General features: G+C 36.3%; 1 protein-coding gene across 3 annotated transcripts in view; it reads left to right on the top strand.

Moving 5' to 3' along the window:
* The window catches only part of LOC117792920 (low-density lipoprotein receptor-related protein 2), a 211,987-nt gene that overhangs the window by 174,498 nt on the left and 11,907 nt on the right, over window positions 1-25,582 (top strand). For all 3 annotated transcript variants that reach the window (XM_034633268.1, XM_034633250.1, XM_034633259.1), the window contains 5 exons: window positions 10,107-10,271; window positions 10,338-10,469; window positions 22,288-22,563; window positions 22,629-22,883; window positions 22,944-25,247. In XM_034633268.1, the coding sequence (XP_034489159.1) occupies window positions 10,107-10,271; window positions 10,338-10,469; window positions 22,288-22,563; window positions 22,629-22,883; window positions 22,944-25,247 (3,132 nt within the window). The remainder of the gene's footprint in view (window positions 1-10,106; window positions 10,272-10,337; window positions 10,470-22,287; window positions 22,564-22,628; window positions 22,884-22,943; window positions 25,248-25,582) is intronic.

Below are 25,582 nucleotides of genomic sequence, written 5' to 3'. Positions count from 1 at the left end.
CCTGCCCGAATTGGGCTTTATCCGGTTTATTACATCATATAGCTGTCATTGAAAAAACCGTTCGAAAATTTACGATATTTTCAGATGAACTCAAAATTAATGTATTCTACGATAGTCCCACTAAGTTTTACTCCACCAAAGTTTAGGCTTAATCACAAAAAGGTTGTTACAAAGGTTGCTATTTTAAGACACAAATTAATAATATAAAACATATGCACAGGTCAAAAAACAATTTTTTTTCTTAAATTACATGCTTTTAGCTTTTATAAAAACCAAAAACATGTTGCTTATAATGAAATTCAACAATTTTTCACGACAACGTGTGCAGCTATAAAAGGCGGGAAATGCTTTATGTTACAATTGAACATTTTGTATCGGCGGGAAATCAAATTTTGGTAGATTTCAAAGAACAAAAAAATTCATTTCGTTACGCTAAATCGGCCGAATCGACCACTGTGCGGTGTGCCGAACAGCATTCAAGTGTCTCGGCACAGAGTATCCTACTAGCGAGCGAAGTGAGCTGGGGGCAAAGACATTTTTGGCTCCTTGTTTTAAAGCAATTTAATTTGTTTCGCTGGTGAAGTCAATTGGCCCACAGTGCGGCGGAATTTTGACAACTTTTGCTCTGTTGGTCAACGATTTTGCTGACTTATGGAAAGAAACTTTAAATAGTTGCCCCTTTAACTTTAGACCATAAGAGAGTTCAGTTTTGAACTATTTTAAAGAGAGGGGTGCTTCCTAGAAAATCTTTGATGCCTTCACAAAAAGTTCCTTCAGCCGCAAACTTACAGGACATTATCAAAATTCACGTTATTAGGTATTATGTTGTTGTCTTTCTTTTTTGTCATTGGACGTGTAGTCGGCGGTGCTGCATCTATTTGTTTTTATTGTTATGGCCAATGTTTAGGTTGTTGTTCGTGCTTCTGCAGTATCAACGGTTTTAAGAGCTTACAAAATATTTGTAATTTTGTCACGTTTTAACTTTGGCGACGTCACTTAAAATTACATTTAAAAAAAACGAAAGCAAACTCCGAAAACGAGAAGCAACCGTAAAATAAACAAATAAACTGAAATTACGTTAGTCTGTGATACTTTTTTCAGTCTTTGATTTTTATTTTGTGTCGCAATTATCAAAAGTTGACGGATGTGTTGTCAGTCGGATGTTGCCGGCACCTGAAAACTCTCCCCAAAAATACGCTATGTCTGGCTGACTCCAAAGTTGCACAAAGTACATAAAGAAAATCATGCGCATCGAAAAAAAAAAAAAAAATTATAACTAGTCCAAAGACAATTAGAAATGAAAATACGACATGCGAATATATTTTGTGATATGCGAAGCAACATCACCTTATCTATATTACCGTACACTGAACAAAAATAAACGTAATAAAATTCAGTTCGAATGACCTCAAACTAATTACACTAGGCAACAAATTTGTATTTATTGGCTATTACAAGAACCAAACACACTATTTTTGATAGATATGGGGCCCCAAACGACGAAAAACATTTTTTTTTCCATGTTGAGATTTTTTTTTTATAACTTTTTAAAAATTGCCTTTTTTTAACACTTTTTTTCAGAGGTGCGCCCACATTTGTCATTATTACTCGAGAATGCCAAAAGCGATTTTCCAAAGCATTACTTTTTCAAAAAACAAAAAAATTAAATCATGAGATTTTACGAACTTTATTGTGCGAATCGAATCTGAGTCCCGAACTCATGTAAAGAATTTTTGGTATAATTTCTTGTAATTTCAGAGTTTTATTTAATTCAATATTCTTTGTTTTGCTTATACTTGGTTAAAACGATCAGATGTTTTATACAAAGAATATAATTTTAATACATGGAAAGACTTTTGTCACTAGACTTTTACCTCGTATAAATTTTTTTTTTGTATGATATCAGAGAATTTCTAAATTTCATATACTTCTGACATCGTAACTTTGAAAAAAGGTTATAAATATCAAAATTATAAGACCAAATAAAATTTAAACCAAAATAGGTTTATACCTGTATGTATGTGGTGTCACCTAGCATAGCTTTAAGCGAGCCTGTTTTTCTGTGTATGTTTTATTTCTGATGAGATAAAAGGCATCTTTAAGTCAAGCATTCCACTTGTTGTATTTGCAATCTCTTCGTTTTCGTAAATACCAGTACTCAAGATCTTTTATTTAAGAATTCATTTAATTTCAATTTCATGCAATATAAATTATAAAGTAAGGTGCATCAAATATCGCGTTTTCAGACCCGAGGCAGAGAATTACAGACAAACTTGCATAATTGCATGCCCGCACATAAAAAAGACTGTAAGTCGGGCAACCAGCCAAACAGACAGACAGACAGGCAATCGACCAACAGCTGCCAGGCAAAAAAGGCCACTTCGTCCGGGGACTCATTAGTATGCAGACAGGCGGCCTATTATTTTTAGCGCTGACGTGGGCGTCGATCAACCGAATGGACAAGTGGGCAGGAGGATGTCCCTTGTTATAAAGCATACACACACTCGATTACGTGTCTGCACTTTTATCGTAATGTAAAATTTTTAAATGTATATAATATAATATGATGATGATATTTGCGTTTGATGAGCGACAATATGAAATCGCGTGGCACTATGGCATATTTGATAAAAGTTGCAAGCAAAAATCTATTTTTGCGTTGTTCCTCTCGACAAATTTCTGATATGTTCCGATCTTCCATGATTTGCCCTTTTCACTCTATGCCTAGCTAAATTATTAAAAACCTTCCGCTAGCGAAGGTTCCTTCCATAAAAACCTAGTATCTTTAAATCAAGCTTGGGTATTAAACTTATTTATTTATATTACGTCTACTTTTATTTTGGTCTCATTAATTTCTTTGAAGAATTGAGAATATATTCTTAAAATTTCGAAGTTCAAAGTCACAGATTTTTGCCTTGAACTTTTCGCAAATGCACTATGGTCCGGGTGACGATTTTTTTGGAATAAATTAATAACTCGAGAACGATGCACTGAACTCGATGCAAAAAACTAGACCAAAAATCTTCACTTTTGGTCTAGTTTTTTGCATTGGTCTAGTTTTTTGCATTGGGCTTATAATATTAATACACAAATGGCCTAGAAAAGTGGGCGTGGTTCAGCCTTTATTTTGAATTCCGCAATGTGCAAATTTTTTGTTTTTCAAGCTATCAGCACCAAATTAGGCACCAGGTTAGGCGTGTTACTATGTCTCTAACGTGTTGGTAAAATTTTATCCAAATCGGACAACTATATCATATAAAAATAATAGGAATAATCGGTTGAAAATTCCCTTTTTGTACACAGACCATGCTTTTCCCAAAATATCTGATCAAACTGAACGTATATATGTGATATTATGCTCCTCACATTCGGGCTAACATATATCAAGATCGGAATACTATCATTTATTATATCATATTGTTCAAATTATAAAAATCGGCCGTGAACTGACTTTTTTTATGAAACTAGAAAATTATATTTTTCGTCGATTGTAAAGATTTAACATTTGTTCAATACGTAAACACAAGTTTTTGTAATTTTCGCCAATGCGCACAATAAAATAAGCCGAAAAATTATAATATTCGCCATTTTGACTCATGTGTTGTCGCTACATCTTAAACAACTACGCATTTTTCAACGTAAGGTTAGCTGCAATATAGTGAAATTTAGAGAAATGCGCAACTTTAGCTTAATAGTACTAATTCGGAATTGATTTCTCTACAAAATGCATATAGTAGCATTGCTAGCATAGGCTAGTAAAATTAGTTACCTCTTACCAAAGATAAAATTTACTTAAAAAATTTTTTAGCGAGGCAAGTTTTTAAATACCAAAAAGCAAAACATTGCACGTTGATTTCCACAACGCGGATATATAAACACAAAGTACAAGTTACAATGAATATAATCAACGATAAATTTTGTTAAAAAAGTTTCTGAATTAGGGCTGTAAAGTAATCAAATGTAACCTTAAAAATTGAAAGCAACTCTGTTTCACAGCTGTTTGCTATTGGAAAATGTGAAAACTTCGGTTATGCAACATTTGAGTTGGAAGTAATTTGAATGCATCGCCATCAAAAAATCGTTAATTTGAACAACTTTAAATAATAACTTTGTTCCAAAACGAGCATACTCGACTGTCGGAGACCCCGTACTTTCTATCCAAAAGCAGCCACTTCTAAGAATTAAATAATACTTAAGTTAAACTTAAATTCTTATATATAAGCCGACGTAAGTGTAAATCCTTAACAAAGATTAAATTAAAAGTACATGTTCAACATGCAAAATGTTGTAATAAATAAACTAACCAACACTTAAATTATATAGTAACATAATTGAACCTCAAAATTTAATTAAATAATATATTTGAATCAAAAAAAGATAACAGACAAATTTATAAAACATTAAATTAACATCGAATTTTAACATAACATTTATATAAATGGCAATATAAAATAATTTAAATAAAATGATTAAACATGTATTCAATATAATATGTCAATATAACATTCATAAATAATAAATTTAAAAAAATTTTGAAATTAAATAATAATTTTTAAAAAAATTTAAAAATATCTAAAAAAAATCAGCAGAAAAAAGTTGTCCCCGGCGGGAATCAAACCCGCAACAAAACTCCAAAAAAAATTTAAATGACAGAGGCTTAACATATTGAGCCACACTTGCACATATCCGTTTAGCCTCCCAAATTGCCATGTTACTTCTTTTATTACAAACAAAAATCGTCATCCGGACCATAGTGAAATGTGCCATAGTGCGTCGACACAAAATGGCATTGCATACTTCAAAGGTAATTTGTGCACTTATTAATGATAGCGTACGGTGCATGCTGCGCGCTACACATTGAACAATAAACAATTGATCTTAAAAGTGCCTATAAATAATGACAAAAACCAATTAAAATGCAAATAAAACACATGAGTCGCCAATTTACTCTCACCAGACAGAAGCAAGTTAATTACCCGTCTCGTATTCAAAGCTTTTAAGGACCTAGGCATACAAGTTAAGCGTGCTCTTCATGCTTCCCGATCAAGTATAACAGAAATTTTACTTCCTGGTACATTTTTTGTCAACGCGTACTTTATAAAAAGTTAAAAAAAAAAAAAAACAACTGAAGGTAGCATAATCACTTCAAAGTAGCATTAAATTTTTATGATACATGCTCAAGTATCATGATACTGATTAATATCGGAGTGTCAACAAATAACATATTGTGAGTAGCCTCTATATGAGGGACGATTCCTCAGTTTGGAATGGAAAATATACTGCGGAACCATTTAACTCAAAACACTTAATTTTAGATGCAAGCATGCAAAAATTAACAAATATCACATGTATTTTGGATTCAAACATTTTATCAAGAATAAAGAAGCTCGGTCCGCTCTGTGGCCCGGGATGGATTGCTCCTTATTATCTTGGCTCTGCTAGAAATTATTCTATCCCACAAAAAAAAGCGCTACACGAGGTAAAAGTCTAGTGACGAAAGAATATTCCAGCCCCAAAATTAATGATTTCCAATTTTGTGGCGAAAAAAAAAAGTTTTAAATAATATTATAAATTTATAAAAATAAAAACCAAGCGAATAGCTACCACGAACATAATAATTACACGTTTAGAGGATTTTTTTGTGGGATATAAGAAAATTTTGCAATTGTTTTTTTTTGACATTTTATTATAAGTATCATTAATACACCCATATTAATAAAATTGTTTTCTTTAATAATAAAGAGAACAACGGGCTCCGTCTCCGTCCTCGGTCCTATGACAGCTATATGATATAGTGGACCGATTTAAACGAACTTCGGTCAGCATGTACAAGTCTAAGTTAAATGCATATTCTATCAGTTTGGTTAAGATATCTTAAAAAGCAAAAAACTTTTTCATACTAAGACTTAATTTTGGATTGAGCGTCTCTATTGCAGCTATATGATATAGTGGACCGATTTTAACCAAATTTGGTCAGGATGTATAATACAAGCCCAGATGTATATTCTAGTAGTTTAGTTCCGATATCTCAACAAACAAAAAACTTTTTCAAGCTAAAACTTAATTTTTGATGCAACGTTTCTATGGCAGCTATATGATATAGTGGTCCGATCCAAAAATAAAAACAAAACTTGATCTGCCTATGGTATCCAGGAACCTATATACTAAGTTTGAAGTCTCTAGCTCTTATGGTTTCTGAAATCGACGCGCTCAAACAGACGGACGGACGTACAGACAGACGGACACGCCTAAATCGACTCGGCTGTTGTCCCTGATCAAGAATATATATACTTTGGGGGGTCTACCACGCCCCCTTCTGCCTGATACATACAATTTGCCAAACACATTATACCCTTTTTTGCCCATTTTCATGGGCTTAGGGTATAAAAAGAATATATAAATTTCATATGCGTTGCAGAAAGACAAACAAGTTTGGATCAATTAAACTAGCTTAAGCCCGAATTGTCAAAAAACATAACTAAACTATCTGGCAACGCTGGCTTTTTCTGCAACACAAAACACAGTTTTCTGGCAACACTGATTTTTTTTGTCGCTCAATAGATGTTTGCTACATAGGTTTGCTGATATGCTACTTTATTGCTGCTGTCATCTTTGAATTCTTAGTAATATGTTTATATAATCGGTAATATCTTGCCGAAACGAATTTTATCAGATAAGTGTGATATACCAAAAAACGCGGAATTTTATTGACAATAACCTAAAAATTGATAAAGCTGTCATGTGTCAATTTTTCAAAAATCGTTAAAATGTAAGCTTAAAAATCTTATTTTACCTGTAAAATGTTACCTGAGTACTTTGGAAAAAAAGTTTAAAGATACGCCTAAAAGCCCTCAAACTCACCTAGATTTTAGCGAGATTTTGTGCTTTCCTGCTAAGCTAGCGGTTTTTTCAAAAAGTCGTAAGACAAACTTTTCTAGATTTTCGAAAAGGTATAAATCCCCATCATTACATATAAGGCTATTTAGCGCGTTTTTTTGATGCAAACATACAAACAAACAAACTGACTTTTCATCTAAATTTGAGAAAAGTTAAAAATGTCAAAAATTGTCGGATTTGGGTGATCGAGGTATACATCGACTAGAATTTAAAAAAAATAAAAAATTTTACCAAAAGGCCCCAACGGCCCCATTAGCTGTGATCGTTCAAATTTTGACCTTCCCACTTACACCCCTTTATATCATGAGCCAGCTGAGTTATGCCAATATACCATTTTGTAAGTTAGGACTAAACCTTTCGATCGGTATATAACTCGATCTAATCGGACAGTCATAGCAAATTTTCATTGGTAGCTGTATATATTGCTAGTCGCCTTTCGTGCTACTTTCGTCACTAGCACGAACTGCCGTCCGCAAAAATATTTTTTTCTCATCTTTCGGTGATGCAATGGGCTAAACAATTGGGGCTTCATTTGTTTGTCAACACTGGCAAATGAGCAGTTATAGAAAAGTAGATGGAGAGGAATAGAGAGATGGAAAGATAGAAAGAAATAAGGACAGAAAGTCGCGACTGGGTTACGTGCCGCCTCAGTCAACTGAGAAGTGACTCCATAAACACGTCTTACAGAAACGGGAACAGCAACTGGCAACTTGGCGAACGTTATGTGACACACGGCAAAAATTAATGCTCCCAAAATGCGACGTCTGCGCTCATTTTTGCTCCGTCAAAGCGGCACGTTCCCCAAACAGCCACAACAACAAAGGCAGGCAGCTAGCACAGCGCACTAAAAATAAGTTGGTGCAGAGATTTAGCCACAAACTTGCCAATTCGAGTTCGAAAAGAACATGTTGTCTGTCTGGGGCACATACTGTTCACACATTACCTCTCTTTCTTTATCAATTCCTCTCACACACAATCTAATTTGCACTCGCTTCCCCTTCAATTTTAAGCGAATGTTGAAAAAAGTTTACCAACATCTTACTAACACCAGTAGATCCAATCGTAATAGTTATCATCATATTAGATACATACATTCAAATCACAGTCAATGTCCTGAGCAACATTCAGAACTAATAAGTCGGTCATGTTCTGTGTATCAATTAATTTATTTAAATCAAGGCTGCAAACCAACAAAATTTTGGTAATGGTTCGGTTCGGCGGTTCGAGATATATAACAAGACTTAGGTTCTGTTAGCAAACCGGTTTATATACCCCCTGAACGCATGGTTTGGGTACGAACTTTTGTTCAATTTAAGACAAAAATATTCGTATTGTTTTACATTTTTCTTGATTTTTTAAGCCAATTAATTTTTTTAGACCCCGACTTAAAAAAAGTACAGGGGTCTATTGGGTTTGTTTTATCGAATATGTACGTAACAGGCAGAAGGAGGCGTAGCAGACCCTATAAAGGATATATTTTCTTGATCGGCACCAAGTCGATATAGCAATGTCTGTCTGTCCGTCTGTCTGTCTGTCTGTCCGTCCGTCTGTATGAACACCTAGATCTCAGAGACTATAAGAGCTAGACATACCAAACTTGGCATGTAGGTTCCTCTATATTGCAAGCAGATCAACTTTGTTTCAGAATTTGCCTACGCCCCCTTTACCGCCTGAAAATCGACATAGAAAATTTCATATCCAAATTATAAGAACAATTTAAAAGCTAGTGACACCAAATTTGGTATGAAGATTCCTCTATATTGCAGGCAGATCAAGTTTGTTTCTTTTTTGAATCGGACCACTATATCATATAGCGCCCATAGGAACAATCGGTCGAAAATCATGTTTTTGTATGAAAAAATATTTTGTTTAATGAGATAACCTAACCAAACTGATACAATAAGCATATAACTTGGTTTTATATATTCTGTCTAAAGAAGGTTCAAGTCGGACCACTATATCATATAGCTGTCATAGGACCGATCGGGTGAAAATCAAGTCTTGGTATGAAGAACTATTCTGTTTAATAAGATATAGTAACCAAACTGATACAATATGCATAAAACTTGGTTTTATATTGCCTGTCCAAAGTTGGTTTAAATCGGACCACTATATCATATAGCTGTAATAGGACCGAACGGGCGAAAATAGAGTCTTAGTATGAATATCTTTTATGTTTTATGAGACATCGTAACCAATCTGATAGAATATGCATTTAAGCTAACTAAATATTCTTTAGTTTTTCCATTATTAGTTTTTGCCATAGTAAGTACGGGGTCTCCAACACTCGAGTATGCTCGACTGTAGCACCGGCCCACTAGTTTTCTTTGTGGATGTTTTTAATGACTTTAAATAAACTTAATTAATTAAATTAAAGTGTACCTTGCTGTCGATAAATAAATGTAGGTTTTATGATTACAAACGAGAGTTTAAATCAGCGGTGGGCAAGGTATTTGCAATCGTGAGCACTACAACAACATCTACAACAAACTCAACTTCTGAAGTCATAAATTACAGCAAAATGAACACGTTTATGACTCTGTGCGTCGCGACGAAAAATCTGTGTGGTTGTTGTTTGTTTCAATGAGCCAAAAAAATTATACACTAAAAGAAGTTCCAATTAATTTTATTTGCAAGTCGAACGCTTATTATGTGGTAAAAATCAAAACTCATCAAAATCAACTTTACTTTTTCACACAGTGTACAAGACGCTGCTGAAGTCATATATCATAGGAAAATTAACACTTTTATGACGGTACGCGTCGCAGCCGAAACTCGAGCATTTGCTGTGTGTTTGTTGTTTAGTTTTATTGGGAGGTCATAAATGATTTGCGCGCAACGTCAAAAGTTGTTTTTGTAGTCGGAGCACTGGGAGCAGCGAGAGCAAGGGCTTGTACACCGCTGGTTTAAATGATTGAATATTTATCAATTGATTTCTGATTGCTGCTTACGAATAACAGTATTTCCGGAGCACAGTCAGCACTTGGCCAGTCGAGCGTTTGGATTGCATTGTTTCCGTCATGGCGACGGTGACAGTGTCAAATCATTCAAGAAGGATGCTCTTATGCAGCAGCTGCTGCGGCTGCGGCAGCTGCTGACGGTAATGATTTGTGGACCAGCAGAGCGTGCACAGTGCTTTATGACAACGTCCAGCTTTTAAAGGCATCACTTTATCCTTTTCTAACTGCTCCTTCATTCTTCTTTTACAGATGCGCAACTAGGTGATGGCGCTAGCAGCAGCTCGATAGCTGCCTCTAATGTGCCGTGCCCACCAGAAATGTTTCGCTGCAACAACGGCAAATGTATAACGTCGCATTGGGTGTGCAATTACCAGAAGGACTGCGACGATGGCGAGGATGAGATGCAGTCCTGTCGTAAGTGAGACCCAATCTAATGCAACCGAACCATACCAAAACTTCGTTGTGCGACATCTTTTGCAGCACCTCCCGAGTGTGAGACGCCTCAGCTCAATTGCGGCCAATATGTCTTCAATAAAACGTACTGCATACCACCGCACTATCGTTGCGACATGATTGAGGACTGCGAGGACAAGTCGGACGAGTCGCAGTGTAGTAAGTAGACTACATATTAAAACAAATTGCCACCGCCAGTCCCAAATCGGTCCGCTGTATCTTATAGCTGTCATAGGAACGTTCGGACGAAAGTCAAGTTTTAGTTTTTTTGAGATTTCTTAAGAAAATTGACCGTATATTCAAGTGGGTTAGTGTTATATATCCTGACCAAAGTTGGTTCGAATCGGTTAACTATAGTATTATGTATCATACAGATGTATGAATTAAACGATTTTTTGGATTACGGAGTACAAAAATAATTACGGAAAAAAAAAATTTATTTTTCAAATTGTATCAAATATTTTTATATTATTGATTTCTTAGTATTTTGTTATCATTATTATTATTTATATAGATCAATTGTAGATTAAATATAGCTCTTTTTTATATTTTGAGGGTTTTTGCATGCACATAAAACGTAATGAATTTATGGCAACCGTACATCCATAGTACCACAATTAAAATTCATTCGAAATACCTTTTAAGTAATAAAATGTCGAGAGCTCGAAACTTTTTTTTGCTGTTTGATGTGTTTCAAATACAACCCGATCTTACCCCCTGCCTACCCATCTGTATGCTGTTTGCTGCCGTCTCGCTTTCAATGCAAATTCTTAGGTTCAACAAATATTTGTAAACTTCTTTTAAAGTAGTGATGTAAATCAAAATTTTAGATCTAGTTGAATATCAAAATAGAAAATCGCCTCAAAAAATCATCGAGCTGTCGATATATCGGGAAAAAAATAACGATATATCGAGTTTTATATCGAGTTGTGACCAAAAAAAACAACAATTTGCAATGTCAGAAACTTCAAGGATTTGTTTAAAAATAGAGTTTATTTAATAAACTAGTTTAGTCTTAAAATTAATTTTGATGGCTAAATTCCTAATAAATCGCCCTCTGTTTGTATTTGAATTTTTTTTTTTTTTGGAGAGGCCCCGATAACATACTTTTACCGCGCGGTTAAATTCACATAACTTCTTGATAAGTGCTTAATTTCAAGAAAAGTTTCGATTGTAGATCATTTAGTTCTGCAAATAAACAACGATAAACAAACTCTTGTGAGCTGTCGATGTTTTCATGGAAATCGATTTAATCAACTCGATAGATCGTAAACAAAATGATCGAGTTGAAGTACTCGATAATCGCTACCTCGAAAATCGAGTTGTCGATATTTCGATGTATTTTTACATCACTATTTTGGAGTGTACCATAAGCGAATTTCACAACTACGAGTCACTTCTGTTCTATCTATTCAATGCATCCTTTCACCCAACCACAAAGCGCTTACTACAGTTCAAATTAGTGCAGATGAGTTCCGTGCAGTTCACGTTCACGTGTATATGTGCTAGCAATTAGCTTAGCCAAATGTTTACCAGTTTTATTTATGCAAATTTTGCCAAATTACATACACACACACTCACACAAACCGCATATTGTTGGTTGTTAGAATTCGACAATCGCAGAATTTTCCATCAATTTGCTTACTTCTCACCTAAATTTGCTTCAAAGTAAGCTAACCAAAATTCAGTCAGTGTGAGTGTGCACGTGTTTTCGAAGTGTGTGCTGAGCATTATGGTCAAGGTGAGAATTCTGATGAATACTAAATGTTCCTTAAAACACCACACAACCACACAATTTAACTAATTCATTAGTCGAGTCGATTGGACCATGTCCATCTGTCCGTATGAACAATTAATATAATGCTGCAATCCAGTTCTGAGCCATACCTTGACAGAACCGGTTTGGTGAGGTTTTAGGACTAGCGAAACCGAATTATAACCGAACCTTTGAAATTTACCCGCAAAGCCGAACCAAACCACTTCCCAAACTAATAGTTTTCAAAGTTTCTTGGAATATTTCAGACTAAAAATTTTCGAACAAATTTATACCAGTGTTTAAAATATTATACATCGGATCGAAAACATCGCTCCAAAATACAGTTCACAAAAACCAAAAAGTAAAACTAAAAAAAAGATATCACTACTCAAAAAGTTCTGCAGATCTTGGCGTGCTGATTATCTTCCAAAAAATACCTTTTTACGAGGTAAAAGTGACTAAAGTCTTTCCATGCCCCAAAATTTCTGATATTCAATTTTGTGACGAACAATATTAAATTCAATGTAATTAATTTTTTTAATTTATGTATTTTGTTTTAAAATTATATATTAAATTGAATATTGACGAACAAATATTCAATTCAATGCAATTAATTTTTTTAATTTATACGTTTTGTTTTGCAATTATATATTAAATTGAATATTGTTCGTCACAAAATTGAATATCAGAAATTTTGGGACATGGAAAGACTATCGTCACTAGACTTTTACATCGTAAAAAGGTTTTTTTTGGAAGATATCAGAAATTTTTTATTTTCATATGCTTCTGACATTAATACTCTGGAAGGACGATATTTAAATGCTGACACCAAATTTAAAAATCAATGCAAAATTACATCAAAACAGGATACTACGTTTTAGGCATTTAAAGACCTTTTGGCACGTCGAAGTTGTAGGCATTAAATTTTAGACTGATTGTTCCAATGACAGCTATATGATATAGTCAACCGATTTACATTAAGTTTGGTCGGTATGCATAAGACCAACTTCAATGCATATTCTGTCAGATTGAGATATATCAAAATATAAAAAAGTTTTTCAAATTAAAACGTTGTTTTTTACCGATCGTTCGTATGGGAGCTACATATATGATATAGTGAACCAATTTGAACCAAACTGACTTCAATGCATTATCGTTAAGAGTGGTTGAGATATCTCAAAAAAAAAAAATGTTTTTCATACCCAATCGTGATTTTCGACCGACTGAAAAATTTATATATTCAGTTAACAGGTAAGATCTTCCAAACCAGTCAGCCAAAAGTTATGTATAATATACTACAAAAACGCACAATTTTACGTATTATAACATATTAAAAATAAATTAATAAATTAATTAATTAAATTAGAGCCGTTTTGTTATAAATCGCCAAAATGTAAACTTAAAAACCTTATTTAAAAGGAACGCCTAAAAGCCCCTGCAGTCCGCAGTGATATCCTTCCGTCTCGTTTTTGTTTTTATTAATTAATTTTTATTACTGAATGAACAAGTACTGGGCATCTAACAGCCAATCACCTCGAACCTAACATTGTTAGTAACTTGTTATATCGTATAATGATAATTATTCGATTTTATCTTGTGGACTTATCATGTATCAATAACATAATTTAAGCATAATATCTTTAGTTGTCTACTTTCGGGTTAATTTGTAATATAAAATACAATTTGAGGAGCTTTCCCTTAAATGGCTTTTGTATTGGTTCGTTTTATTAAGTTTCATCTTGTGCTTGTCCTGGCAAACTGGGCATCGGTAAACTGTTAGCTGGAAACAGCAATCTGAAGCTCAAATGCTTTTAGCCAGCAGTGCGTGTGCCACGCTTTTTGATTAAAACTTTAGTTCAAACAGAGCCAAAGCCCTTGTTAGAGCCAGAGCCGACAGGAGTCCGGAGGGCAAGGCAGTTGCATTTATTGCATGTTAGTTAAGATTTATATATTTAAATATCTTTGAGCGACCAATTCCTAAATACTTCGTTGCATTAACAACTTTGCTTACGCTCTGACTGACGCTAGACAAATGCGCACAACTTTGTCCTCTTGTACTCGTCTGCTTACCAGACAGTTGCCTGGTGCTGTTCCTTGTTGCTGTTTTGGCTGCAGCAAGATGACCAATTTGTTGGAAAGCAGTTATCGTTCCTGCGTGTCTTGCGCGTTGTTGACTGGCGAAAGATCAAGCTTAAATTTAATTTTAATTTAATAAGACGTGAGCACAACTCTCCTGTTCTGTCTCTCTCTCTCTCTCTCTCTCTCTCTCATTTCCTTTCCTTTTATCTCTCGCAGTCTTTTCTGGTCTGTCTCTCGCGCTTAAATGGCGACAAAATGTTAGTTATTATTGCGTTCTTAACAAATTTATTTTGCGTACGTGTCAACGCGTCGTCTCCTAGCTTCGCGTCGCTTTCCCGTTATTATCTAGCTGCTAGTGTCTGTATTACATGTATTACATACATATGCATGAGTTTGATGTGCGGGTGTCGTCTGAAATTCTGTCTCCATTTTCCCACCACACTTTTTGTCAACTTCTTTGTCTTTACAAAACTGTGTGTGCCTTTGTTTGTTTAATTTATAGCATGTAAATATTTGAGCGAGCTTATTTCAACTATTTAATTACTTCAGGTGTGCGTGAAAATATGTCTTGCCTTTCCCTCTGTATTTTACTTTCTATCTCTCTCTCTAAAGACTGTTCTATGAGATACTTTGCGTTCTAAAAAAAACTTTTTTACGAGGTAGAAGTCTAGTGACGATGGCTTTTCCATGCCCCAAAATTGCTGATACCCAACTTTATTACGAACGATATTAAATGTTATTTATAAATTATTCTTAAAAAATAAAATAGTTCGGCATTCTGCACTAAGCAAAAAATCAATTTTTAGAAAATATTACTAGTCGCTTTTCGTAACCTTTGTGCTGCTTTCGTCACTAGAGCGGACTGCCGTCCGCTGTGATTTTTTAAGTCTATTGACTACAAGATTTCATGTAGCTGACTTTTTAGGATATTAAAAAATAAAACATACAGATAAAAACCCCGCACAGTCTAGATATCTACATAGAATGTTTGTATTTATTTTTCAATTCGGCTTCCGCTTTTGAAAAGTGCAAACAAATATACATTTAATTTTATATACATACACTGAGAGAAAAAATCAAGTACTTTCGTACTATAATCAAGAATTTCCGGATTCTAAATTCAGCAAAGCATGAAAGCTCTTGGTACAAAGAAGAAATTTTCAATTTTTATTTTAATTCTTCATATCAAGAGCGTTTGGATAAGTCAAGCATGTTGCAGGCTGGTTTTAAGAATATTATACTTCAAAAATCTCAAAATACTTTATTTTAGACTGTTTTTAAGAAAAATTTGGGATAATTTTTGGAACTTTGTAACATATATTTCCACGCATTTTTTTCTTTTTTCTTTTTTTCAAGAAAAGCTATGTGGGACGCGTAGGGAAGTAAAAGATCTAGCAACGGGTGTTTAAATAAATGTCCTTATTGTCAACTACAAAACACAAAGCCTAGGGTGTGGGAAGAGGGGTCAGGGTTCGTTGGCTAAGGTAATTACTTGCCAAGCTAGTACTTTCCAGTCAACCACTTAGTTGTTCATGGCGCAGCATCAATAAAACAACTTAAAAGCTGAAAGCACTTCATCTCATCGCCTTCGCTCCACTCTCCAATCTTCAGCACCTAAGCCAACCACAGGAAATAAACGAAAACAGTCGAGAATTATAAATAAACAGAGATAGAGTCTGTGAGAGGAAAAGAGACGTATGCTTTTAATTGCAGTCAAAATGGAAACGGGACAAGAAGTCTACTAACTAGTGTGGCAAATGCGTAAAAAGTGCGTTAAAGCAAACAACCCAAAAGTGATGAACTGCGCGCCTTTCCGTTACCTTAATGCTACGCTTACTTTTCTCATTCTTTAACCTCTTCTGGGTACAACACTTTCATTAAGCAAAGCTTACGGCATATGCTGCCTCGCCGCCTGCCGCCTCCCTTACTTAATCCCCCCAAATCTGTAGTAAAATGTCGTTGAACGCAACGTTGGCAACGACTGACATTTATTTGACTGCAGCTGTCAGGTCAGTTAGACGTGCAGAAAAGCTGTGGGCAGTAGGCAATGGCTAAGGGGTACCGAGCGTGAAGTGAGCTTTTGGAAGTAACGCTTGGGGAGCAACTTGTCGCGTAATTACACAAACAAAGTCTGCATAGCATTACACGCAAAAAAGTTTTAAGGCGGCGGACTAGGAATGCCTGCAATAAAGCTTAATGCACAAAGTGATAAAAATACACTGCGCTCTTAAAGTTTTATGTTAAACTTTATACGAACTCTAATATATAAAAAAAAACGAAGCAACAGCAGTCAAATAGACTATCCACGAAGCTTGGCTACAACACAACTGTCAGCTGGCAACATTCAACAATTTTATGACCTTGCACAGAAGCCAAGCCGTTTGTCATCATGATTTGTTTTTAATGTAATGCAACAGCAGCGCCAGTGCCAGCGAATTTGTAACAAATTGTGCGCGTAAATCTTGTCAATGCCAACGCAAGTGGCCACCAACTTCTGTAAGTTGCAGCTGAAACTGCATCGGTATGTACGCAACCAACGAGCGCTATGCTGATTCGAGCAAAGCCCCAAGCAGATCATCCAAGTGCGTGACACAATTTATGATTACAAACGCTTAAGCCGATATCTCAGTTCATGTGCCTACTCTTTAACTTTGTCGAAAATGCGGTCGGATTCTCGACAAAGCTAAACTAGGTTCTCACTTTGTCAATAGAATAAAATATAAGGGGGGATGTGAGCAAAGTCATGCCAATTGTGGACGGCCGGCATCCTGAGATTACGTCGCGTCCTAAAGTAGTGTCTACCTGCACACATTTTATTGTTGTGCCACAAAAGTTTCTCTCTAACGGTTAATATTTGCACAACTTGGCTTGCTTAACTTGCACTAATTAAGTTTGCTCTGCTACACTTGGCTGCCCCGGTGCGCCGTTAATGTGAAGCAGCAGTTACAACATCGGAATAACAACAGGTACAATGGCGACTGGGAGCAATAAAACATCTTTGCAAAGTTTATCATGCCTATGCCAAAAGTAAATTGAAAGTAGCATAGATCATAATATTTTTTTCTACCACAATTTTCAACTCTTTCTCGCCTTAGCTCTCGCTGATGCTCTCTCTTTTTCTCTGTTAGTTAATGTCTTTAGAGGAAGGATATCTCTGAATGCTATAATTAGAGAACCTAAATTGTTCTTTAAGTCAAAGCCAAATATTATTTAGCCAATTTGGGGGACACAACTATCGCTTTAGAAATGACCATTTCTTTCTTGTAGACAGCTTGATGGACTGCGCCCATTCCACATGTGAAGCAAATGGTGGAACTAACTACATGATAATTTATATCACTTTGCCAGCCAACACACAACTCAAGTTCACAATACAGTTAGCCTCCTAGGAGGGCTACTGGCTACAATTCGACCAACCAAGGGCAGGTGGACAGGCAGACAAACACGCTCGACATATCTACACACTAGAGGTGGAGAAACATCGATGTTTGCATCCATCGATGTTATTACATCAGATCATCGATGTTTATCAATGTTTTTCGTAAAACTGCTTTATTTAATGCAGTGGTGACCAAAATTAAGACACCACTAATTGATTGAATTCAAAATTTAGTTAAAGAAAACTGAATTTTATGATCATAACTAATAAACATACAAGTTCTAAAACTGGATCGAGGAATGAAAAACTCCATATTAAAATAACAGTACAAAATTTGTTCGCTTCCAACACAACTAATCAAATGTTCTATACATTTATATAAAAGTGATTAATTAATAAAAGGATTTTGGGTGTCTCTCTCTCGTTTGCGAGGTTTTTTTTTTCTTAAAAATTAACAACAAAAAATATCGATGATTTGAATTAAACATTCGTATTTCCCAAAAATGGAAAACAACGATGCACCGATGTTTCTCCACGTCTACTACACATACATATAAATGTGCAATATGCATACGCCATGCGTGCCCAGCAGAATATCTGGATCTATCTGTGTGTGTAGGTACATTTTTACTGACAGAGGTCGCTCTAGCTTTGTGTTTCCAACTAGACAATGCCTCTGTTTGAATGTCTGCCATACAAATTTAATTTCTTTGGCAGCAATAGTTGAGCGCATGATTTTAGCAGGCATTTTGAAGTTGCCTAGCGCCTGCGGTGTCCCTAATTTTCTCCCCAACGGCATTCGCACTCATGTGAGGGCGATGCTATAGCAGTGCTGTAAAAGGGCGCACAGGGTCACGCGTCCAAGTCTGAAACTTGCTTTTGCCATAGAATGATGTGTGCTCCTCCACTTTCTGGAAGCTGAGCTGAATTATCGCCCAATTGCCGCCTAAAGGCAAGTGAACATGAACGTTACGTGATCAATTGGCCGAATTGCTACTTGAATAGACTAAATGGTGACTGGTACCCGGCTTTTGAATGCGTGTTGACAAAATGCATATTTGATTACATTATGTTTAGAGGTGCACTGTTAGGCAGGTCAAAGTCGACCATTTACCACAAAACACAGTCCAAAACCAAAATTCATCGTTAATATCTCATATTAGCCTGTGTGTGAGTGTGAGTATCTGTCTGGGAAGAAAATATGTATATTACCAAGTTAGTTTATAATTATAATTAGGTGTACTGAGTGGGGCAGGACACAACCGCTCAAGAATCCGTCTTACATAGACAGTTAATTCATATGACAGATTTTTAAAAAGCAAGGCAAGAAGTATCGGAAACAGTATCATAATCGAAAGGAAGAACAAATAAACAGGGACCGTAATCAGTTATATTATAAAAACTAGTCCGTAAGGCTATAGTCGAGATCCTGACCATAGGATACCCGTTAGCTACTTCAATATACGTGAAAATACTTAAAAGAAAATACTTGTTTTGCTCTGAAAACTTTAATACGCCATAACTGTGTGCCAAATTTGGTTACTCTATCTCTTATGGTATCTGACATCCCTTTGTTCATACAAACGAACGAACGAACTTTCGCAATTTGCAGGGACGAAGGGGGCGTGTCCTATATTTGAAACAAACTTGATCTGCGTGGGGTATATAGAACGGTCGGCCGGACAGACACATGGATATATCGATTCGGCTGTTGATGCTGATCAAGAATCACTGCGGACGGCAGCTCGCGTTAGTGACGAAAGCATCACGAAGGCTGCGAAAGGCGACTAACAATATATACAGCTAAGTTGGAAAATTTGCAACGCAGCTTATGGAGCCGTTGGGGCTTTTTGGTAAAATTGTTTAATTTTTAAAAAATTTTATCAAAAATACGCGTCGATTGATACCTCGATGACCCAAATCCGACAACAGGTTCAAAGGATAACTAAATTTTAAATTTTTAGTGGTCATCTCAAAAGTAAATAAAAAGTCAGTTTGTTTGTTTGTCTGTTTGTATCAAAGCGCTAAAAAAAGCTTAGATGTAATGATGGGGATTTATTCCTTTTCGAAAATCTAGAAATGTTTGTTCTACGACTTTTTGAACAGTTTAGCGGGAAAACGCTAAGTCCCGGTAAAATTGAAACCTCAACAGTTTCCAAACCATAAAAGCTACAAATATGTTCTATATATTATTGGAAAGGTGTGGTTGAGAGCTTTTTCTGACAAAACGGCTCTAACGATTTCTGTTAAATTGTAATATGTTGTAATACGTACAATTTCGCGTTTTTTGGTATACGAAACATAAATTGGTTGAGGGGTTTGGAAGGTATTACCTGTTAAGTGAAAAAATATATTTTTCTATCGGTCGAAAATCACGTTTTAGTACGAAAAACTTTTTGGTTTCATCAAATATCTCAACCAAACTGATACAATATGCATTTAATATTTCCTAATTAAAGTTGGTTTAAATCGGACCACTATATCATATAGCTGTCATAGGACCGATCGGGTCAAAATTAGGTTTTAGTATGAACAACTTTTTTGTTTAGTGAGATATTTTAACTAAATTGATAGCATATGCATTTAAGTTAGTTTGAAAAATCCCGACCGAATATAGCTGTCATAGGACCGATCGGGCGAAATCCAAGTCATAGTATGAAAAACTTTTTTTTTTCATAGTAAGTACGGGGTCACCCACAGTCGATTATGCACGGCTAAAGCAACGCGAGCGAAGCGAGCAGGGGGCGGAGCCCCCCTATTTGTTCTTTATAATTTAAGAAACATTTTTTTTTAAATATTTTTTTAAATATATAAAAATATAAATTAATAAAAAAAATCGAAAAGTTGGCATTCGGCACTGCGCAATAAGCAATTTTTATGTATAAAAAAGTTCACCCTTTTTGCTCACAGTGCACAATGCCAATTTTCGCTTTTTTTTTATTAATTTATATTTTTATTTAAAATTTTTAGACTAAACTGAATTTTGTTCGTCACAAAATTGGATATCAGATTTGGGGGCTAGAAATTGCTTTCCTCATTAGACTTTTACCTCGTGTAGAGGTTTTTTTTTTGTGAGATATATATACTTTATAGGGTCGGAGATGCCTCCTTCTCCCTGTTACATAAATTCCAACGAACACAGTATACCCATTTACTTATTTTTTAACTAACGGGTTTAATTACTTGGTAATGATTATATTTTAATTTTTTATGTTTTTCATCAAGAATAACTATTATTTTTGAAAAAAAAAGTCAAAATCAAATAATATCATTATTATTAATAAAAAAACTAAAATCAAAAACAATCATAATTTTTGATCCCAAAAAAAATCAAAAATAATCATTATTGATCAAAAAAATTAAAATCAAAAATTATTATTTTTTTTGATCAATAATAATGATTATTTTTGATTTTTATTTTTTTTAGATCAAAAATAATTATTATGGTGTAAGTTAAATGAAATTACTCAAAACTAATCAAGGGCGTAGGCAGCTTTGAGCGAAGGGGGGGCAGAAAAATTTGTTCTTATAATATCACCACAAATCCTGCCTAAAACCTCTAAAGATTTTTAAACGAACTGTTTAAAAATTTACGAGTTATATTTGTTATTTTAGGTATGTCTTATATAATTAACAAATTAATTCAAAAAAACATTTCATTCAATTTTAAAAACTACCTTAATACCTTAACCTCTCCTAAATATTATTGTTATTTGAAAGCATTGCTTGCACACTTTCAGAAACACCACCTTTTGGGTTACTTTTAGAGATTTTTAGAACACACATTCCTATGAGCAATATAACTTCGTAGTTAAATTAGTCTTTGTAGTCATTTTAAACTTTAAATAAGTTAAAATTATTTAAAAAACTAGCCTTTCTTGCGCACTCAGCATACAAGATCCTTAAAAAAAAGAATTTACAGTAGATTTTTTTGCGACAAAACAACGAATTCTAATAAGGTTTGCCCAATACACCATCGGTCTAAAACCAAAATAGAGCTTATGAAATAAAATTAATTTTTTGTTACTCCATACAAATTGACCGACTCTATTATCCAAGACAGTTTTACAAATTTTTTACAACCTAAAAGCACAAAATTGGCTTTGTTGAGGCCCTAGAAATGAACAATGATTGCTGTTAAATGTAACAAAAGGGCATTAAATATATTTTAAATTAATATTTTTGTACCAAATATACCTACAATGAAGATAACTCATCTTGGGTACCCGCAAATTGGTATGAAAAACTAGAGCTCGACACTTCATATAATTTCGTGAATAGTACCACAGTTGGAATTCATACTTGACAATTTTTAATCATTAAAAGATCCAAAGTTTCAATTTTATTTTGCTATTTTTTGTGATGTGATACCAATCTGAATGGATTTTGGAAGTTATTATTTTGTTAGCCAGAGTGTAGGCTAGTGGCGGAAATGCAGAGATTGTCAAATTATAAAAATTTTGGTGTAAATAATTATTTTCTAGGACAATTAAAAGTTGGTGGTTTTTTTATTTAAAAAAAAAAGAAATCTTTATTTACGGTCCCTGCAAATAAATAAATATTCAGAAAAGCTGTCTTTGTGAACTCGACTTTTTATAATCGAATCTGACTTGTGCAATAAGTTGCAAAGATATTTTTCTTCGATTTATTGTTCTTTTCTAAAAAAAAAAATATATATACAAATGAAATAAAATAAAATGTTCGCTTTGATAAACCCCTTTTAATTGCACTGCGGTTAATTATTTTTTTCATCTCGCACTTAGCTTATCGCAAATGCCAGCACACGGATGTCTTCTGCAATTCTGCTGGTGGGGCAGTACCCGCCGAGGGTAGCCGTTTAACTGGTCCTTGTGTACCTAAAGAGAAACGATGTGATGGCTACTTGGATTGCCGTAATGGACGCGATGAGGATGGCTGCAATGGCGTTGCCTGTCGTTTGGACCAATTCCGCTGCGCCAACAGACAAAAATGTATTGATGTGGCGCTAAAGTGTAACCATCGCAATGACTGTGGAGACAACTCAGACGAGCAGGGCTGCAGTGAGTATGAGACAAGACCTCGTCTAGACATTCACCTAACACATTCCGAATCATTCCTGCTGAAGATTTCCCACCTTGCCATCATGCGCAGTTCCGTTGCACAAACGCGCTGTGTATTCCATATAACTTCCACTGCGACGGATATCATGATTGTGCCGATGAAAGCGACGAAGCCAACTGCACGGCAATCGCTTGTCCGGATAACAAGTTTCTGTGTCCACGTGGCGGCGTCAATGGTGCACCCAAGTGTATTCTTAAATCGCAACTTTGCGACGGAAAGCGCGACTGTGAAGACGGCAGTGATGAGGAGACAGCTTGCTGTAAGTACTAAGCTAACATCAAACGACAAGAGAACCATAATCCTTCCGATCTCTTTACAGCAATTGCCTCTTGTCCAGCATTGAGCTGTGAGTTCAAGTGCGGTCCATCACTGACTGGAGGAGTCTGCTATTGTCGCACGGGTCAAAGTCTTGCACCAGACAATCGCACATGCGTTGATCTAAATGAGTGTGCCGAATGGGGCCATTGCGACCAACTCTGTACAAACACTCCCGGCAGCTATACTTGTCAGTGCTCCCAAGGCTATTCACTGATCAACGAATCCAAGTGTGTTGCTCCCGATGCCAACAATTTACAGTTGATCTTTGCTCACGATCGCGCTATTATGCGCATGTTCGCCCATGGTAGCGAACCTAAGGTGCTTGCTAATGCCACTGCCGCCGCAGGCGTTGCCTTTCATTATGCTCGCAACACACTCTACTGGTCTGATGTCAAGACACGCAAAGTGCAGTCCTTACCCTTAGATGTCATGAACAGTGCTGTGGCGCCATTAGATCAAACATTGCCAGGAACTTGGGCACCTGTGGCTCTGGCTGTCGATTGGGTGGGCGATAAAATCTATGTGGCGGATTTAGTGGGCCAAAAGATCGACGTTTTTGAACTTAGCGGACACTGGCATGCTGTAGTACTGGGTTCTAACCTCACCAGCCCCGCCGATTTGGCGCTTGATCCCACTGCTGGACTCATGTTCGTTGCTGACGGTGGTCAGGTTCTGCGTGCCCATATGGATGGCACACATGCCATTTCCATTGTATCTGAAGCAGCATACAAAGCTAGCGGTGTAACCGTTGACATAATTGCCAAGCGCGTTTTTTGGTGCGACTCCCTGTTGGACTACATCGAGTCAGTGGACTACGAAGGCGCCCAAAGAGTAATGGTATTACGCGGCCAGCAGGTGCCAAGCCCATCACGTTTAGCGCATTTTGAGAATCGTATTTACTGGACGGACGCTACGAAGCAGGGAATCATGTCTGTAGATAAGTTCGAGGGACCAACATCCATTCAGGTAACCTACAAGGCCAAAGATATTCGCGAGCCCAAAGGCATCATTGCCGTTCACGCTCTCAGTCAACCCCATGTATCGAATCCATGTGGCAACAACAATGGCGGCTGCAATCATATGTGCATTGTGACGGCCGTGAAGGGTGCTCCTACAGGACTCGGTTACCGCTGTGCTTGCCACACTGGCTACCAGCTGCAGACAGACCTCAAAAACTGTAAGCTAGTGCGTGAGTTTCTCATGTACTCGCAACAGCGCTTCATTAAAGGCAAGGTGCTTGAACCAGTAATAGAGGGCTTCAGCGATGCGATTCTGCCAGTAGTATCTAGACGTGCCCGCTTTGTGGGTCTTGATTTTGATGCACGCGATGAATTTATCTATTACTCGGATGTACTGCAAGATGTTATATATCGAGTTCATCGCAACGGTACAGGCCGTGAGATCGTTTTGGCCTCACAGAACGAAGGTGTGGAGGGCTTGGCAGTTGATTGGGCTTCTAAGAACCTCTACTACATTGACTCCCGAAAAGGCACGCTTAACGTTCTATCCACACGTAATGTAACCCATCGAAGAACACTCCTTAAGAACCTTAAGCGTCCGCGTGCCATTGTCGTGCATCCAAACCGCGGATATATCTTTTTCTCAGAATGGGATCGTCCCGCAAACATTACGCGGGCCAACACGGACGGTAGTGGCCTCTTGGTATTCCGCAATGTGACTCTAGGCTGGCCAAATGGTTTGTCCATTGACTTCAAAGAGGATCGCGTATACTGGTGCGATGCTTTGCTGGATCATGTGCAGCATGCCAACCTAGATGGAGCGGACATCAAAACGGTTAACTCACGCCTTGTGCGCCATCCCTTCTCAATTGTCATTCACAACGATTGGATGTATATTACGGATTGGCGTCTAGATGCAATCATTCGACTCCATAAACTCACCGGTGAGCAAGAAGAAATGATGGTTCGTGAGCCACAAACAAATCGACTTTACGGAGTCAAAGTTTATAGTCGGGAGGTACAACGCATTGCAGAGACACAGCCTTGTCACCTTAACAATGGTGGTTGTCAAAAGATATGCTTTGCGGTCCCCATCAGTGAGAATGCAACGGATTCAATAGGCAGAGTCAGTCGCTTGCAGTCACGTTGCTCCTGTCCATATGGCGAGAGGCTAGCTGAAGATCAAGTAAACTGCATTCCCGATCCCAGTGCAGAGCCTACCGTTCAGCCCTGTCCCAACACATGGGACTTCACATGCAACAATCAGCGATGCATACCCAAGTCATGGGTCTGCGACGGTGACGATGACTGTTTGGACAACAGCGATGAAGAACAAAATTGTACAAGTAAGTATGCTAAATCTGTTTAAAACTCTTTCGACTTCATTGAGAGCAATGTTTGTCATTATTTTCATTCGGGCGAGATAACTTTTGGTTCTGTATGTGTCAGTGCTCAAAGCTCTGAAGGCTCATAGTGGGATACGTAGGCAATGTTGACATCAAGGCTGCAAACCACCAAAATGTCAAATTTTGGTTAGTTAACACCAAAAATGTAGCTGATTGGTTTTTACGGTCGCAGATATTTTTAACAAACATTTTAGAATCATGGCTGACTGATTTGTATAAATATAAATAATGTTCTTGAGTAGGTACTGTTAACTGATCCATCACAAAAAAAAGGG

Source organism: Drosophila innubila, chromosome X (genome assembly GCF_004354385.1).
Source record: "Drosophila innubila isolate TH190305 chromosome X, UK_Dinn_1.0, whole genome shotgun sequence".
NCBI lineage: Eukaryota > Metazoa > Arthropoda > Insecta > Diptera > Drosophilidae > Drosophila > Drosophila innubila.
The sequence above is the reverse complement of the archived record's forward strand: the minus strand, read 5'-3'. Positions and strand labels throughout refer to the sequence as shown.